The following is a 19,665-nucleotide window of genomic DNA, read 5'->3' as shown; positions in this document are numbered from 1 at the left end:
GCGCCTCCAACCGGATGACGTCGAGTGCAACCCGCCTACATTGTGCACATGTATTATAGTTGCTTGCAGAAATAATTCAAGTGCATGGGAGGGGTATGGTGCGTTAAAAAGTGTACGGACAAAGTTTTTCTGCAGAGAAACAGCTTTTGTAGATTAGTATAGGTCGGCGTACCCCATGCCAAAAAGCAGTAAGAGAGGTGCGAGTAAAAAAGTGAGTTATAAACAATCACCTTTACATTGAGTGGTAACATGGCGCGGTGCCTGAGCGTCATACCAAGGACACGTGACAGCTTACTCGCAACAATATCATTGTGGTTATCCAATAGCAAATTTTGCGAGAAGGTAACACCAAAAAATTTGATGTTACTTAGTAATGCAATATTTTTATTCCGATACGCGAGGTTTATGTTGCACGCAATGTGTTTTGATTTCGACATAAAAATGCATTTGTTTTATTTACATTTATTTGAAGCTCATTCACTGTGGAACCCTCGAGAATTTTTCAAAGAAATAAATTACCTCTATTTTCTATTTCGCCACAGTATAAGGAGGAGAAAAATATGCTACCATCATCAGAATACAAAACATACTTGGCGTCCTCCAAGATATCCAATAAATCATTTACATAAACATTAAAAAGAAAAGGCCAGAAGATACTGCCTGAAGGAACACTTTTTTGCATTTGTTTTAGATCAGAACAATGAGTGTTCATTTGACCAAACTGGTGAATATGTCGCAAGTATGACGCATTAAGTTGTAGGGAACGACTCCGAACGCCGCATACTTCATCCTTTCTAAGTAACACGAAATATTTAATACAATCAAATGCTTTCGTGAAATCCATGTATAGACCAAAAACAAGCTGTTACATCTCAAAGCTAGCTAAAGGGCACTCTTTCTGCTCAACCAGGACAAGTTCGGTGGACTTAGGTTAATTTAAGCCAAATTGAGCAGGCGAAATTATATGGTGTTTTTTTTTTTTTGAAGAACATGGAGAGGCAGCCGTGTGTGTTTTTTTTTCTAACCCCTTTGAAAATATTGGCAAAACAGAAATAATTCTGAAGTTGTCGAAATCATTAGTGTCTCCTTTTTTGTGGAGAACATTGACTTTTCGATTTGCATTCGTTAGGTAAAGTCGCAGTAGATACTCGCCTAATAAAAAGCAAGTAAATTAAGGAGCCAAAATGTCCAGCACACATTTAAGTGGTCGTATCCGCGTACCCTCAACCTCACAAGTAGAACTTTTTCTCGAGGAAGTAAAGACTGTTTCAACGTCACTCAGGTCGACAGTATCAAGAAAAATAGAACAGTGGTTTCTAACAGGAACGAAAGTCGAAGGATGAGTCAATGTGAGATTTGTAGAATGTTTAATGAAAGAGTTATCGAATTCACTTGCAAAGTAGTGCCAGATATTTGCGAACCATTTATAGTCATTTTTTCGTTAGTTGGCTTTATTTTTATTGCGTCTGAATACACAATTTAGTTTTTTACACACAATGTCACATCTATGAGAACCGTTATCAAACTCCTCGTAAAAATACTGCGAACTCCGAACTTTTGTTTCTATATTTAGCTTGTTTCGGTATTTTTTTTGAACTCTTTAAAAAGTGATGTCTTTCGTAGTGGCAAATTTTTGATAAAGTTCCTTCTTATCAGAAATGTTTTTGAGAAGTTCAGTAGTTATCCAAAGTTTTCGAATTTTTCGAATCATTTTAAGCTTTTTCAAGGAATATGACGCATATACATCTCAGACAGTTGGTCTACAAGGCGATTGTATGCATCTTCTATATTCAGTGCTGTTAAACAACAAGCAAGATGCCACTTTATAATTTTGTCTTTTAAAGCATTCATACTATTACCGATAATATTTTCAAAAATTGCGATTGCTCTATCTTTAGTGATTTGAGAAACGTGTCTATTTATTCGAGCAAATATCGGAAGGTGGTCACTCAAATCATATGATATGATGCCAGCAATAACTTTGTCGTTACCGAAATTTGTTATAAATAAATCTAGCAAGGTGTTTCGCTAATTCCATTAATTCTTGTTGGGGAGGAATTATAGTTTGAGCAGCCATATGGCGTCATCATTGTCCTCATCTTATTATTTTCAGTAGAGTCAACCAACATATCAATGTTAAAGTCCCCGGCAGTTACTACAGTGTATTGATTGTCCGAAATTATGAACAAAAGTGTTCCTAATGTATTGATTGTCCGAAATTATGGACAAAAGTGCTCATAAAAAGACAAGGAAGATGACAAATTTCTATCTGCTGGACCATAACACACAGAATAGATAATGTTCCGGAAATATCCGAAGTCTTCACAAGTTATACCAACTCCTAGTGTGTGCAATCTTTAGCAACATCAGTACACCACCACCACGGAGGTTGGACCAATTTAAACTGAGACTGGAAAGACACGAAATGAAACTTCTTGATCATCACGGCACCATGCCTTTGTAAGCATTACGGCATCAAAAAGACAAGAAAAACTGGAAACAAAGCATTCGATATAGTGAACTTTGTTACAAAGCGACCGAATGTTTACCTGAAGACCTTTCAAAGCGTTTTTTAATCTCGACAGGCGATATAGTTGATTTCATGGACGAGAAGGCATTTTCTGGCTTTATCAGTCATGTAAAATGTAGCAACCATTATTAGTGCGCAGATACAAGAAACCTAAGCCGGTAGATCCCGTTTGCTCCGAACAAGAAGGAACTCTTCACCATCGGCTCTGCGCAGAAGTATTTTACTGCTCCTGTTGGTACCCCTTCAGTTTCTCCCAATCCTTGGTAGCTCGGAGCAGACTGCAGTTGTTTCTTGTCATATTCTCCTGAATAAATGTACGACCGTTTGTCTGCCTGAGTTTCTGCTGGTTTGCAAGCCATTCGTCCCAAACTGTTTGCCCTGCGCACTTGACAATTACGCCAGGGGTTTTACCGGTCTTGTAGGGCAGTCTATGGATAGCCAAAATATCACCTTCAAAAGTTCAGGAGCCTCGAGCAGACCGGCTAACGAATTTGCTTTATCAGTCAGGTTTTCATTCTCAGAGGTCGTGACTCCATGGAATTACACATTTAGCCATCAGCTCCGCCACTCTAAGTCGTTCAACTATCGTCTTGGCTTCTCAGTCTCCAGTACTGCAAAGACCCCTGTGCTCAAGCGTGTCCAGCTGTTCTTCTATTTTTTTGGTCTTCTTTTTATTCATGCCAACAGGTTCAAAGAGCTCATCGTACTTTTCGGACATCAGTTTGACAGACTTTTTTTAGATTTTCTACCAGGCCTTTGAGCGGTATCAAACTATCCAATTTCTTATTCATCCTATGAAGAAAAGACGCGATGTCAAATGTTCCGTCCACCGTCGCCTCATCGCTATGGCTATCATCCTTGCATTTCGCATTGACTTCATCTTCGAGGCTTCCGATTTGTTCCGGTGCTGTTTCAAAGTGACGCCCGAACAACTTCCGAAATGGTAGGAATTTCTACGCTCCGCACAGCGTACACGATGTTCACTCGCGCTGAGCCCATCGTCGCAACCAGGGCAAATAACTCACATGGCAAGAACATACGCGTCATATCCGGTACAAAGATGTTTTCGCTAACACAACTGTGGCAGTAGCTCAGCGGTTAAGCCATCCCGCGGAGTCTAAATCTTCCAGAGCATTCCAGTTTACTTCGGAAGCCATTAGGACTGTGGAACTTGAACAAGGCATCCTTCGAAATGTATTGATAGAGTGAAACCGCGCTGAAAAGGTGATGCATAATTAGTAGTCCGCTTCGATTACAAAATGAACTGGCCAGCGGTCTTGAATAATTCTGATATTAACCCCCCTTCCAAATTCTATGAAAAACGCCCGCCGCTACGTTTAACACTAACCTTCGGCGCCCTATTGCCTGTGCTCCTCGGGGCGTTCAAGATGCTCTGCGTGCAGTCTACGCCAAATAATCAAAAAAGGCACGCGCACTTCTTCGAGTATATCGCACAGTTGGAAACACTAATTTGAAGAAGGAATACAGTGAAATACATGCGTCAATGCTTGCCTTGCACGAAGATACCATGTGAGGAAGGATCAGCCGTAGAGCGTTGCAAAGAGCGGCATTGCTAGTGGATGTACCCTCCACCAACTTCTACTCAGGACTTTAGTGTAGCTAAGCCATTCAGCTGTTAGCTTACAGAACTACGTGCTAGGGAACCTTTTAAAGGAAGCTTTCGTGTTCTCTGGGATGGCCCGGGAACGAGAATACGCACTGCCGGAAGTCAAACATTCCCTCACGATGACGGTGAGTGTACGTGAAGTGTGGCAAAATTAAACGTTTACCACTATGCTTGCCGACAGCTCCGTTACGCCGGTATCTCTAAAGGTCGATGTGCGGCAGAGGGATGAGACGACGCAGCCGCGCGACATCACGACCTAAATAGGCCTCACGTCATGTGGTCTTGCTTACAGCGACAGCCGTTATTCCGAGGCCGACGTAGGATGAGAATGGCGTTACTCTTCGTGCCGTACAGCTGTTAGTAACAAGACGTTAGGGCTAACTTCACATTTTGAGTTTTTGGACGTTAGGCGTAACTTCTCATCTTCACATCTTGGAGTGAAGCGCCTTAAACCGGCTCACTGAGTAGGTTGATTACTGAATGCCTAGCACCAGGTACCAGTACCCTCCATTTCCACCCCAAACCCAAACCCAAACGTCAGTACTCGAGAGAGTTGCTGTGAGTATTCTTGGGAAGTGGTGCGTACCTATAGTGTCGTACGTACCCGCAGTGTGGACTGGCCAACCAAGGTATCTATCACAAGAAAGCTTCACTTTCAACCATCGTCGTCGTTTAGACGGAAGGGTGCATAATTAATTTTATTACCCGTCCCGGACCGGCCGTCGGATTCCCGGGACACAGTCCAGAAAAATAATATTATTTTGGCACCTCCGGTCGTAAGACAGTTCTGGGACTGCCGGAGAAATTTGCGTGACTGCGAATTTTTGTGTACCTAGGGTATCACCACGGAACAGAGGGTATGAAGGATGTTCCCCGAATTTGCTAACTAGAGCACTGCGTTTTTTCTGACTCCACCGATGCAATTTGTTGGTATCACAAAAGAGGGGAGGCGAAAGGGGAGAAGTTTTGTGTACTGACGAATAAAGCTGGCGAGCTCCGTGGTGCATCACAAACACCCATGTACTTCTCAATTAAACCAATCAAGAAGAGAGTATAAATAATTGATAGGCAGTATGATTGTCTCATTGTTTGGATACATTCGGAAACAAAGTTGAATTACCATGAACTGTGTTAAACATTTATCAAAGCTTATAAAATATTTCATACAAAAATGCGGGGATCTGTACATAACAGGAGATTTATGCTTCCACCACCGTAAATTAGGGGATTCTACTTGCTGAAAAACAATGTGCTCTGCTTGAACATTCCTACAAAAGGTATGCGCAAAAGAAAACATAGCCACACCAAACTTCTGTAAAGACTGCCTTTACTTGAGATCTCGCCGCCTTCCCCGTAGCTATAACTACTGTATGATTGTTCTCCTACTCTGGCTACTGCGTACGGACATGCACAGATAGGCCAGCTACATGCCATCGATGGCGGGACGGAGGAACCAAGCGCCGGCAAAGAAGCTCTTTTTGTGCTCGCAACGTGTGTTCTCTGGTCTTCCTTCCTGCAAAAGCAGTCTGCACAGTATTTTCATATATGAGTCGTTAAATCTAAGGTTAGGTCCTCTTGCACTAAACAACACGCTCAGCTGCCCCAGTCGGGGCTCGATCCTAAGGCATACGCGCAGCAGCCCGGTCACCCCTCGCTAGTTACGTGGTAATGCAGCAACAAAGCTAAGCGCCACTGAAGCGATAAAAAAGGCGCAGGTTGTGCAGAAAGAAAAACGCGGCTTGAGCGCCGCCGGCTGAGGGCCATCGCGATGCGATGAATAAACTTTAAATAATGCAGCGTCTACAGCTTTCGCTCGAATAACCTGTACAGCATTCTGAAGAATAACACAGTAATGGTGCTACTACCGGAAGAAAACGAATGCCCCCATCCACTCAGTACAGATTGTTATTCAGTGAAGCTATGGCGTGCGGTCAGTGTTTGTGCGTGTGTTGCTCCCCATGGTTTATTCGTCGTTTTCATAATAGGTCGCATGTTTGAAGTATTTTCTTTCGTTTCCCTTCGTGGTCGCGCCATCGCCTATGGTAAGCAACCTCCTCCCTGGAAGAACCTTGAAGCGTAGACGACCAATTGCGAAGTTTCGTGTGGCGGGTGTGGACATTGTGCCCTGCCGCAATGCCGACCGTTGGTGCCCGCAGTTATCAGTTGATCTGTCTTCACGCAGTAGTTTGTGGTGCGCCCGCTCTCACACGACAGAGATAAACCAAGGCACATAATCACCTTTACTTTATTCTCTCTTCAAGATGGTTGTAAACGCATGCAGATTGCCTTTTGAAGTGTTTTCTGCCTACGCAGGATAGCTTTCGCCTACCCATATTAAGGTTTGCTTTAAAAGACGGACCCGCAACCATCGTATACCCTGCGGCTGCGGGCATCTAACTTTCAATAGGATAAACGAGGGTGCCTCCAGGCCGGTTTTGTACAGGGGAAACTTATGACCCACATCCCACCTAAACGTATTTGCTTCCATGCTTCATATGCAGGCTAATTTCCAAAAAGAATAAAATTAAGCTGGAGTACCATCTCCTAGAGCACCAGAGTCTGGATACCTCGAAAAACGCCGAGAAAAATGTTACAGCTCCTACGCAAAACACCCAAGGGCTTCCCCTCAATGAAATCTGTGGCGCGGTCATTGTTCTTTGGGAAAAGGAGTGTACTGATATATAAAAACATTTTCGGTGCAGTGTAGAAGCTGCGTGGAAAACCGATTCAAGCCTGTGGCAGCCCCACCAGCAAGTTCGCCGAAAACAGCTGGCAGGTGGCAGCGGATTAATATAACTAGTATTCCATGCTCGTCATGCTGTGGAACTCTACTCGAAGCGTCAGACGACCACACATACTGTAATGAAACTGTAGTCATGAAACGTGCAAACGCAAACTGTAACATTCGCGGTTTAAAAGTATTGTTTTGTCGAATCTGCGTGACACACTAGATTGTGCACTACAAAAGAAAATAATTCACAAGTCCCTACTTCACCTTATCCGCAGGATAAAATAGTGTTGTGCACCTGCGCGCTGCCCCTGTCCATCTACGTCCAAAGGCAGCAGCGGAAAAGCGGTAGGAACCACAAATAAAAAATTGGCTCCAATCCACGCTGTGAAGGTGGTTGGAAAGCAGAGCTGTGAACGACCCCCACTACAATTTTCTCTGGTACGTCGCTTGAATTCACACATGTGGATATAGAAAGAGTGGAACCAGACATTCTGTCAGCCGTTACCTGGGATTCGCGGAGGTGCCGTCCAGAACGCAGGTGCGTCAGACACGGCCGGGCTTCAGCGGCGAACGCAGCCGCTATGGCCCGCCCGTGCGTCGGAAGAAAGAGATCGGAGAGGACCGTGTTTCGAAGGGTGAGACAGCGGAACCTAGCCATCCGGATGTGCTAGCTGGGGCTACGCCACCGCCCAACACAAGCGTAGACACCGAAACAATCCGGCATGTGAACTTAGTGATTCCCATTTATACAGATTTAAACTAAATTGTTTCGCAAGTTTGAGAACTTCGAGAAAGATGACGGGACTTTCATAATCCTGATTTTTCAGAACCAGTTGTTCCATTCCTCTTTTGTAATAACTGCTAAAACACAACCGAATTGGTACCCAGCAATTCGGAAAGCGCCGTACCATTCGTGACAAGCAGTGCGCAAAACGCGGCCTTTCTCTAGCGTCAAAATGCCTCCACATTTCGGCCAACAAGTAATTTCTACATTGCGTTTCCCACCCTGCATACGAATCCTTAACATATCTTTGCTATACGAACCCTTATTTCCGTCGGGTCCGGGTTATCCAGAACGTGCTGCGAACTAGTTAATAAAGCTGTTCGAAATAAGCGGGCAATGGACACCAAGCTGCGCCAAAACAGGCCCAACACAATCTCTAAACCAGACGACAGACACCCGGAACAGTACCGCCGGTGCGCCCGCCGGGGTGAGCACGCGTAAGACTGGGTAATAGCGCTTCATCGCCGAGCCATCTACACTGGGCTCCGTGAGTGAAAAACGCCTTCCGCCTCCCCAGCCGCGTTGGGAGGCGGAGGCCGCGTTGTCCCGCATGCCACGAAACAGCCGTTCGCTGGTAGATGTAGAAAGGTTTGCGTTAAAAAAATTGACATGCTTATTCACTTACAAGCGGACCGCCCAAAGGAAGGAAAAGTCGCTTTCTTAACTGACAATCGACTTCCAGTAACGTAGCAATCTTTACACATTTCTTTCGGGCATAGAGGCGAACTTTTCGCCGAGCGGTTCCGACAGTTTGGACGATTCTTTTTTCTGTCTCACTTCATTTGGAAGCCGCGTTATTGGTACTTCCGCGTAGTTCTTAAGTGCCGAAGTCTTTTTTTTTTATTCCAAGAGAACCAATACAATCTCACTTCTGCTCGTTCTTAAATTGATTTTCCGGACGACCCACGTCATTGTGATTGGAATACTTCAGTAACAATACCTGGCGAAAAAAAGAACAGCTTCCAGCCTTCGTAATTAATGATTTTCATGAGACGTGCGTACATACCCTAAGTTTTGAAGAATTGCAGTGCGTACGTTTTCCCCTACTATATAGTTAGGGACTGCCACTGAGAAGTTCAAATCACAAGGGTTTGGGATACAGTGTTTTCCATGGGGGTTCCATTAAAACATATGTTTAAAGGATTTCAAACAATCAAAATTTATTAAGAATTCGCTCAAGATCATTTGGTGATGATTCAAGAGCGTGAGCGTCTCGTTGAAACACTGAGAAACGGTGACGAGATGCGTCCACACAGGCTCGACCGCCACCGCAGCCAGCTGGACGTGTCAGTATGCCAAGCAACGCTGCCTGTACCTCATTGCCATTTGCGCCAGCCGCTTAACAAAGGGAGCAGAATAAACGCCTGGTTCGAGCGCTCATGTCTGGTGTTGGGCGCACAGGTGGACGTGTTGCTAGGTCACCCGGCAAATCGTGGATTTCTGGAAACGCGCGCGATGCAGCAAGGGTTGGCCATGTCAGGAGCACGCGCAAGGCTAGCAAATGGGATGGGCCGGAAGAACAACAGCAATCGCTCATTGGCTACGTATCGTTGGCAACGCCACCTTTCGCGCATACAAAGGCAGCTACCTACGCGGCCCTCTGCACGTTACTTTCGCCCTGTGCTATCACTCGCTCTATTGCAGAAATGATGCTTTGCGGTGGCCGGATAACGTGTCTGGGAGCTGCCTTGAGACGGCGCAGTTGGTCCGTTGACGCCGAAACCATTGTAGATGATTTCTCTGTTGTCGGCCGTAAGAATGCTAATTATAAATTCTGAACGCAATCATTCTGCACTGTTAGTACCTTTTATTAACGGTATTATGTACAGGTGTCGTGTCACAACATCTCTGTGTAAAAACGCCAAAGTCGCAAATGTTCCTCTTCGATCAACAGTGCCGCTTCCTCAAGCAGGAAATGGTTCCAGAGAATTTGAATATAGGGCCTGGCCATGAAGGTGACGACATCTGCTAAAGTCTGCAACACTTTGCTCCCTCCCGTAATGTACACTTTGGCGTCACCAGCAGTCTGAGGATATACTTTTCTCAACTGGAGTTTCCGCGGTTCCTCTTCACTTGGCGTTGCCATGAAGAGTAACCGAAGGGTGCTGCCAGAAACCTGCGAAAAAATAGGTCACAATCAAAGACGCACAATGATAACTTATGCACGAAGGAAAACTTGCCTCTGTCGAAAACTTAGATTATGTCCTCACTTATCACCTGAGGGATAAGGCATGCGCTTTTACAAAAAAACCCGCCCGCATCTTACCACGGGGGGAACTTGAGTAAATGCGTCGCGAGTGGTGGGGGTATCGCGTGAATGTCGCGTAATTGGGTATGGTTTCGGAATGCATAATTGTTATTTCGTCGTTGTTATTCTTATTTATTGAATGAAGGAGAAGCGAGGCAAGGAGTGTAAAGTTAATTGCTTGGTGCCGTCAAGCCAAGCTTCAAGTCAAGCGAAAGCCAAGCAAAGACGCCTGTGACTGAGTTCCGAACGCGCGCTCCGCCGCTTATATACACACCGCCCGCGTTCGAGGGAGAGGAGTACGGGGGTGAGACGCGTATACGCACACTTCCGTACACAAGCGCGCGAACTTTCCACGCACCCACCACGCCGTTATCATGTGTACACGCCCTGCCGCCGCTACTGTTGAGCGCGACGCAGCGCACAGGTAGCTACAACGCATGCGCGCACAGACGCGCTCCCCCCGCACCGCCTCAGCTGTTGTTGAGAGCGACGGAGCGCACGGGGTACACGCGCTCCTCCCGCACCGCTGCACCTGTTGTTGAGAGCGAGGAGGGTACGGGGGAGAGACTGGCACCTGCGCCTCGACGCGACGCGCATGCGCAGTGAGCGTGTGGACGGCCCCGACAACATCGACGATTGACATCGCGAGCCTAAGAAATGCTCCGCATTTAAACAAATGTTGTTACAATTGCAATTTTGTTTATAAGAGCACCTCTGTTGCACGCCTGGGCAATGATGTGTTGTTCTCTTCAAAATATGTCGAAATATCTTGTACGACGTTCATTTGATTTCTCACTTCCATCGCAGAAACATTTTACAAGGCCGGAAACATTGCCCGCGTCCTCGTGTCACAGCCATCGCTCAAACGAGGGGTTTAAAAGCTGTAAGCTTGTGCGCCCATATTTTCAGATCATTGCCAGAAACAGGTGTTCATTTGAGTTGCCTACTGAGAGAACTTGGTTTCACAACAGTATGGCGGTTTTTGGGAGCTGGAAGAACGCACATAGTGTGTTTGTGTTGTTTGTGGTTCGGTCGCTCTCCTTTGTGCAGCGCTTTTAAACCTTTTGCTCACTACTATGCAGGACGTAAAACTCGCACAAGTCCACTAAATAGCTTCGAAAAATCTAGCTGTGTCAAGCAGCGTTCATCGGCACATGCTGCGTTAATCTGGCATGGCACCTTGAATTAAAGTCAGCTGGGTGGGTTGGAATGGATTCGAAATAAAAAGCGTCTGCGGCGCAAGGCAATTGTGAAAAGAACGAACGCAGACGAGCTCAGCGTCTCAACTAATTTACAATTTGACTTTGACAATCCACATAGATTAGTTTGGCAAAGTTGACCACGAAACAACCCGAACGCCCTTGGTCTGTCTGAGAATCTCACTCTTGAAACAACTGGGCTATTTCCACTCGTGTTCAAAATCCCTCCTCTCAAATACACAGGTTAGTATTTGCTGCCGCGCCTCAGAAAAAACGAATGTGGGGAGAGATTTTGTTGCCCCCAAAAGGGTCAAAGGTGCATTTCACCCCTTCGCGGAGTCATGCAATGCCCCCTCTCCCGATTCGACACCAACCAAGAGTATTACTGGGCGTGCACGGGGACGTACAGTGCGTGTTCCCCTAGAATAAGTAAGGTCGCCCTGCTTTTTCCTCCGGCTGAAGCCCCGGGAAAGCAACTACGGGTCCAGGAAACAAGGACGTGAGCGCAGGAAGAGATCCGGGGAAATGAAGCCAAGGGTATGATTGCTAGAAGCATTTTCATTTCATTTATATTTGACATTAGAAACGCAGGCGTCAAAGACAGCCGTAGTTAAAAGTACTGAAGCGACGAAATAATTACCAACAATAGTGTCGAAATAACGGCGGAAAATATAAACGGAATATATTCCGTCATTCAAACATTTAGGCAGGCATGCTGTATCACGGGGTATAATCACCGGAATGACTTGGACGGAAAAGGACCTCTTCGAAACGTGTCACCTGTGCCATAAACTTTAGTGAAAAGTCTAAATGAGCTTTGCTCGATTCGATTCTTTCAGCACGACGCGACAAAGAGACGAACGTGAGATGCGTCTAGGCGGCCAGGTTTGTCAAATGGGGGATCCGGAAAAGCTGTAATTTCCTATATGCTTGCAATAGGGCAATGCGGTCTTGGGAACAGTAACCGATAACGTATATCTTGGCCAAGTCAAAGTTGCTGATCCAAACCACGAACGTGATATAGCGCGGAAGAAGAATAGGCATGGGGTGAGCTGCGTTTGGTAACAACTCCTACGTCCTCACTAGTGAGCTTCCCCTGTCACTCAAAAAGCTTGTATTTAATCAATCCGTTCTTCCAGTAATGGCTCATGGGCTTACTGTAATAACCTACTTAAGTTTCGTTTCAAGTTTAAACCAAACTTAGATCGGCACAACAGGCCATGGAACGCCGAATGCTAGGGATCACGTTGAGGGACAGGAAAACAGCCGCATGGATTTGCGAACAGACCAAGGTGGAGGACATTCTAGTTCAAATTAAGCGAAGGAAATAAGCATGGGCTGGTCACGTAATGCGAATGAAGGACAACAGGCGGACCATTCGTTTGACAGACTGGCTGCCAAAAATCGCAAACGCACTGGGGGTCGCCCAAGAACTCGTTGTCGAAAAGAGCTACGAAAATTTATGCGAAAAACATGGACTCAGCTGGCACTCGATAGGCGTGGCTGGAAATCTTTGGGAGAAGCTTTCGTTCTGCAATGTGATGACGACGATGATGATGATGATGATGATCCTTACAATACACACTGCCCTGTCTATAAGAGCCCGTGGACGATTTATAACCAAAAAACACCGCGTTTTTTATACGCGTTTTGATATCATCCACGCAATTTTTTTGTCTTGAAGCTTCCAACATTTTCCCAATTTAAGCATTGATAACACCTTCGGTACTACCAGCACACGGCATTTGTTTGCCGGAGCGAAAAGCTAGAGCTCTGCACAACCCTAAAATTTGGGCCCGTGACCGGCGCATATTGCAGTAGGCCCTGTATCCGCCCGAAAACACAATGCGGGAGGGCCTGGCCGGTCCATCCAGAGACTGCAACTTCATGCCCAGAGCCCCACCATGCCGGCGCAATAAATTATGGAAAAAAAAAATACTTTTTCGTCTGCTAAAACCCTTATGGGTCTATGATGAGCAGACTGAAAATGTACCGAAAATATGCGCAATTTGACGGAGGAAAGAACGACGAGGTAGAAAACGAAGTAGACAATCAACGAAGCACACAAAAAGTAGGTCGAATTTTTTTGCTGAATGGCGCTCGCAGGCGGAACACACAGAAAGCGTTTACAAATTGTTGTGACGGAGATTGTTCATGGCTTCTGGTACACCCGTCTTTAGAAACCTTTTGCGCGTGTCTTAGAGCCCGAAACGAGTCATTGTGAGTGGGCATTTGTTCAACTTCCCAAGGCGCTGTGTTGCTTCCTCCTGTGTGTTACTCAGTTTATCCAAAGAAATGCAGTTGCTTATGACTCTCAAGGGTGACTTTTTTTCCTAGGCATGCTGTAGAGTTTCCAGCCTTCCATGCACCCACGTGTTTCAGGGCCTAAAAATGTGCCCGTATTTAGGCCACGTCGGCCAAGTGTAAGTTAAATGCTATTATTGGAACTGTCCTTTCACTCGACCTGGGCTAAACTGACGACCCGACCCGACTGATGCATTTAAATGTTATTACAAAGAACACACACGCTGTAGTCATCTGTTGCAGATTTTCCGCACGAGCAGGCAGGAAGGCAGTTGGTGCGTGACCGTATTTGCCCCCCAGAAATCACAAAGGGCCACGCAGGGCTCCCCTGTTCATTACCACTAAAAGGGTTGCCTACTGTCCGGCGCGGGGAGAGGGCTTTCGCGGCACAAGGAGGCCCAACACGTGGGCAGGAAGACAGGGATTTCGGGCCGTGGGATATCGAGGCAAGGGGGAAGCGGGGCGGGAAAACTGCAACGCGAAAATGGGACATGAGGGGGCCTGCTACACCCAAGAGACTGAGGTACCACGGCTAGAACTAGGACGGTTTATATCAAAGCTCTCTCTCTCTCTCTCTCTCTCTCTCTCTCTCTCTCTCTCTCTCTCTCCCTCTCCCTAGGAGGAGCTTTTTTGTAGCCTCTGTATTTACACGTGACATTTCCGAGCTTTGCCGAAATAGAAGAATCAGAAAATACTCGTTCGCGACTACCTTCGACCATGCTGTGAGGCAGTTGATAGAATGTAACTGTGCAGCCTTGCATATATAAGGCTGTGGGGGTACACGAACATAGGCGTACGTTTTTGCATTCTCCGGAACATTTATGGGAATACTGTGCTTTCCCTCTCTGGCTTCGTTACTTCAGCGGTGGGAGTTATAAAACGGAAGATCGAATGTTACGGCAACCTGAATGCCAAACAAATACATTTTGCGAAATCGAAAAATGAGTGTTGGTATTTCCAACGATCCGACGAATGCTAAAACAGTATGACTTCCTTTTGCGATGGTTATAAAAGACTTCTGTATTGCTGCAGTGCGTGTGCGTTTCTTTTCTTACATAAGTTGGTTACCACACCGCAGGCCATTGGGAATTCCGTCTAGAGAAGCTAAGGGTCTGCATTATGATAGCGCCGTAAAACTAGCCTGACACGGAATGTAGCAGTACAGTAGCCCAGGGGAACCCATAATGCTTTCCCACAGATGGTACGTAAGTCCACTTAGCTACCCACACATTTTTTCTCCTCTTAGTGCCTTTTCCTTACTTTTTAAGTAACTCGAAAGCCTTCTTTATGTGACACCGGGGAAGATTAGTGGTTGTGTCATGTAACCTGTTATTGACATCCTCTGGGTTTCCTTAACAGTTTTATGATGCCGCCATGGTCTTTTAGGAGTATCGGCTGCTCACAAGTTCGCGATGTTGGCCTCAAAAAAGAAAATCATTTCTCCCTATAAACCCTGCGGCCTGTGTGGTTCGTTCTATTTGGTGCAAGAGCGCAAATGGCGCGCGCGTTTAACTTTCGTGGTACTGAGTTATGATTTTGTTGTACTTTTGAATTTTCGGGAATTAAGCATTTTACAATATACCGATAACTTAGATTACCCGTAGAACAAGCATTTATATTATTTATTTCGTTGATCGTTCGTTAAAAATATTTATTGTCTTCACCATATGTATCTACCTAATCGTTACTAACACGTGTAAATTATGACAGTGAATTGCTACCTGAATATTTTCAGGATTCTTAAAGCAGCATGAACAAAATTTTTCATTTAAAAACATTGGCCCTGGTGAGACGGCAATCGTTCATCAGTGGCCCGGAATAATAATTTTGATGAAAGCAATAACTTTTAAGGAAATTAGAATGCAGGCACTAAATGTTTACAACACTAGGAAAACGTTTCATTAAAAGTTATGGTTAGGTTTTGTGCAGATGCTGACTGATTCCGAACCGCGAGTAAAATATAGTGATATGCAAAACAACAAAACCAAAAGTTGCTTCTTACAAATGCGCCGAGGTTGCCGTATTGTCCAGAGCAGGCCATCCACTCTACACTGATGCCTGGCGAATCGGCGAACACAAAAACCTCCAAAAATGTGTTGTTCGCTATACAGAAGGTCGTGTACGGCTTGTAAGGCCAGAAGCCTCTAAGCCCCCTGACATTCACTTCCCCAAGCTCTATTCCGGGAATCGGGTAGTGGCCGACGAGAGTTGCGTAGGTTATCTTGCGAGGAATTCTTCGCAGGTAGGCATTGATGCTCGTTGTCCAATTAACATCTGGTGCATCCCGGCACTTGCCTGCATTTAAAAGAGTTAAATTGTGTCATTCACCTCACAGCCTGTTTGTTGAAATCTGGAGATGCGCGTTAGCAGGTAGTGTTTATGGTTATGCCAAAAAAATTTAAATAACATTCAATGGCCGCGTAGAGAGTTTTCAGTGTGATGGAAACGTACGTTGACGGCGCGAGGTTTATTGGCAAGATATTCCCCGGACAATAATTTCTATGTGAAGACTAGAGTCACCGGCATTTTGCCACGTGCGTGAGCCTGAAAACCGGAAGTCGCTAGCCCATGCGGATGGTATTGCACATATATGAACCACAGTGCTTTTATTCACGGTGGTTCTAGGCGACATCCTCGTTTGAAGCCATGTAACGATCTCGGACAGTGCCGGACCAAAATGCTGCTTTTCGGGTAACACCTGTTCAACAAACAGCGGTGTTTCCCTTGCGGCTAAAATAGATTGGTTAGAGTTGACTGCTACCAAATGCATAGATTGCCCAAATAAATCTTGGCGAAGGTAGCGGACATGTATTTGTTAAATCTTCGACCTATTTTAAGCACTGTTCATACTTATTAAACGTTATCCTTTGTATGCATTAGCATAACAGTGTCCCTTCGAAAAAAAAATGATTGCCGTCCTTTTGCTGACAAGTGAAGAGGTTGCGAGGACAACAGTAGGAGAGGTGCAGGCAAGCGGAGCGCTATTTATGCAGGGCTTGGTGACGTAGGAAAGCGACAGCCACTGAATTGCGCTCTGAAAAGCGTTACGTCAATCCATTGCTTTGATAGCATGACGCTGCCTTAATGGGGCCATGTAAAAATAATTCCATTGTTTTACCCTAAAGATTTCGTGTTTTAGAGTGCCTGTTGCGCTTTTCCGGCAGGAAACGATGCCATGTTCACTGAGAAATTAATGAATTTTGGTTAAAATTTTCATTTCCCCGCGAAATCGTGTGTTTTCGTGACGTGTGCCCGATATCACGAGGGTGGGTATCCAGACAAACTTCCAGTGCGTCATTAGGCGTTGCATCCTTGCTTAATGTCAGTCGTCCAGATGGCGCTACCATGTCAGCCACGAACCGCTGTCCGCCGTTGCTTTGTTTTTGAGCGTAATTGCTCCTAGCATGTTTTTGTCACGGTAGAAAGTAATCGTTTGGTGAAAAATGGGTATGCTCGACAAACAGGCTCATCTAATAAAACTTCGCTTACGCCAATCGGCCTGTGTCGTGTAAGACAACTCCAAAGCGGCGGCCTGCTGTGCAGCCAAAATAAGCGTAGGGCGCCCAGTACCAACAGCTGTGCGCGTGGGTACTTGATAGTTTACGTGTATATTTATAGCTTTCATTATTAATCCCTCCATTCTTATTGCATTGCATTTAAGCGCAAATACCTCCTTCGGCAAGCTTATCAGCCCTGCCCAATTTGCGTTTGCCTTACCCGGCTTCAGCCAATCACAGATCTGGGCATATGGCATCATAGGTTATGTTTCGGAAAATGAGCTAGTGGGTCGTATGGCCATTCCCTTTGTTGCAAATTATATAGCTTATTTGAGTGAAGTGTCGCTAAAAGTGATGTCAGTATAATTATAAGCAGACATTGTGTTTGGTCTGCATGGCTCCTTTAACGCCTCAGCAGGACCAGTTGCTAAGGCAAGTTTGCACATTTCGCGTCGGCATTTCTGCGGGTTAATGCGAGGGCAAATTGCAGCTTCTGGCCCCGGTCGTGTCGGCACTGCAAAGGTACGGGTACGATGGTGATGTAATCCGAAGACGGATGAGTATAGAAAGGAGCCACGAGCAGCAAATGCCATTGCTACGCCATTATACCCCATCGCTCAGTAAGCAAAACCATGCCATACACGGTTGAAGCAGTGCGAAATTGCGGCTCGTGAACGGTGTGCTAGAAACACTTAATCTTGGCATTCTGAAGCAAAGCAAATTGTGCATGTCGGGACAATTTTTAAGTCGGGAAGGCGGAGAGGAACCTATATTGGAGTACCCACAAATAAATCCAGCTATTTTTTCGGCAGGACATGAGGCGCTATGCTCTTTGTTACCGAAAAAAAAGGCACGGCCCATTCTTTACTCGTGACTCAAGCCGTACGTGTTTGTGTTACACGTTCTCGAATTACATTATGATGTGTAAAAAGTGCCGTTCTTATTTCTGCAGAAAAGCAAATAATGTGCGATGGCGGTATAAAACAAGCAGAAATGAATGATTTAATACGAACCCGATATAGTAAAATGGGAATAGTCAGTTGCAGTACCAATTACCACGAGTGCCAGAAGGGTGACTAGCGTTGCGAGGAATTTCATACTCGCCGTGCGAAGGTGGTGTTCACAGTGCTGAATATTTCAAGCAGCCCTTCAACTGAAAGGTAAGAAAAAAGAAAACAAATAACATGAATGGCGCAAAAATGATGGAAAACAAATAGCCGCGAAAGGAATGTGAGAGTCTGAAAATTGTTCTGGTCTTGCATTGAAACTGAAGAAAGGAAGTATATTATTATATTCTGGATAGGTAATGACATCGCCCTTGCAGGGACACTTGCATAGCGGGTAGACTAAGGGTGAGCGTGCGGAGAGGCTCGGAGGTAACCTCCTCCCTCAAGTGTCTTCTGCAAAAGCACCGCCCAAGAAAATAGTTTGTGCCATATTGTTTCCCTTTTTGCCAACCGTACCTTGGTATCATAAACCTAGCCCCCGACAAGCTCGCTTTAGATACCTGTTCTGCACAGGTTGGTAGGAGGTAAGCGCCGTTATAGATATGTGGTAATAAATAATATCAGAGTTGAAGAGAACAATTTTTGTTGGCGCGTAAAATTGTTCGTGACTTCGTAGAAAGTGCACATTTTCTTATACTCAGATAGGCACCACAGAGAAACTACAGAAGGAAAGGACCAACGTAACCGTCGAAAACGGCAGAGCTGCTACAAAATATGTAGCTTCAACCCTTCCGCTGATGGAAAAGGCGAGGCAATTTAGCGAGGCTTCAACTCACCTTTGAAAAACCAATTCCACACGAAGTTGCTTTCTCGTCTGGCTCACATTAGTTGGATGCGTCATAAAAGCTCTGCTGGTGTGTTAAGGCGTCGTGCAGATCAAGCCACAGTGGCATGAGCAATTTACATCTTTAACAATAAAATACAGTAACTCCTCTGACATTTGCCTATCGCATTCTCGCACGAGCACTTTCTTCCGGCTCCGTTTCAGCTCCTGTTCCGCTGAAAGAAATGTACTGAAGTGTTCTATCGCAAGCTGTATACGGTGCTATCATTGACGCAGAAGCTCATTAGCCCCGATCTCAGCAACGCGAAGGCTGGGCGGAGTAAGGAGCCTTGTGGAACGTTTCCTGTGCCTTCGATATTTGCAATCTCTGTTGAGGGATGTTTAAATTTTTACAGCATCCGATACGTTGCAAGCAACATAGCCTGTCAGACATTCGAGACCTACTTTATCCCAGAAGCAACTGGCGTGCGAGCGACGGTTTCTTCACAGCCGTTCGGGGTAACATATTACGATTAGGAGAACCGGACAAATCTCTAGACTTTTTGTGCAGTCGGCTTGAAAACACACTCTGCAAAATCGTATTAGAAACTCACAACTACCTAGATTGGCTATATTAGCCCACGGTACATAACTAAATTCAGGGGTACAGCAGCTAAGCTTTAATTGCTGCTATGTTTAATGCAGAAAGACAAAACACGGAGACACAAATGTCAATGTTTGACATGTAAAAAGGATTTCGAAACGCCTCTTTTATCACATTATAACAAAAAACCTATTTGAACAATCTAAGGTGCTGTCATCATAAGCTCTCGATCCGACTGTCTACTGGTATTCACCCATCAATAAACTTTAAACTCAGAAATATTATCCTTGGCGGCAAAGAAGGGTAAATAGTGTTGTTTTTATCCCTCTATCACAGTCCTTATTTTGTCATATCGCCTCAACTGTTCTCTG

At 45.3% G+C, this 19,665-nt stretch overlaps 1 protein-coding gene across 1 annotated transcript; it reads right to left on the bottom strand.

The window, feature by feature from the left end:
- Positions 1-9,469: 9,469 nt before the first annotated feature.
- On the bottom strand, positions 9,470-18,935 carry LOC144150274 (uncharacterized). Its single transcript, XM_077682137.1, has 4 exons — positions 18,704-18,935; positions 17,934-18,073; positions 15,426-15,718; positions 9,470-9,788 (listed from the first exon to the last, which is right to left on the bottom strand). The coding sequence occupies exons 2-4, from the start codon at positions 18,016-18,018 to the stop codon at positions 9,510-9,512; spliced, it is 657 nt and encodes a 218-aa protein (XP_077538263.1). The 5' UTR covers positions 18,019-18,073; positions 18,704-18,935; the 3' UTR covers positions 9,470-9,509.
- Between the last annotated feature and the right edge of the window lie 730 nt (positions 18,936-19,665).

Source organism: Haemaphysalis longicornis, unplaced genomic scaffold, assembly GCF_048455015.1.
Source record: "Haemaphysalis longicornis isolate Haplotype H1 unplaced genomic scaffold, Haemaphysalis longicornis Haplotype H1 scaffold_8, whole genome shotgun sequence".
Classification (NCBI taxonomy): Eukaryota; Metazoa; Arthropoda; class Arachnida; order Ixodida; family Ixodidae; genus Haemaphysalis; species Haemaphysalis longicornis.
This window is presented reverse-complemented; position numbering and strand designations above follow the sequence as displayed.

Bases quoted from the DNA above. Each gene is read 5' to 3' on its own strand.
- LOC144150274 (XM_077682137.1), bottom strand. From the start codon at position 18,018: ATGAAATTCCTCGCAACGCTAGTCACCCTTCTGGCACTCGTGGTAATT. The intron at 15,719-17,933 runs GTTCGTATTAAA...TTTTAAATGCAG, and splicing joins TTCCCATTTTACTATATCGG to GCAAGTGCCGGGATGCACCA. The intron at 9,789-15,425 runs GTAAGAAGCAAC...ATTTTTTCGCAG, and splicing joins ACGGCAACCTCGGCGCATTT to GTTTCTGGCAGCACCCTTCG.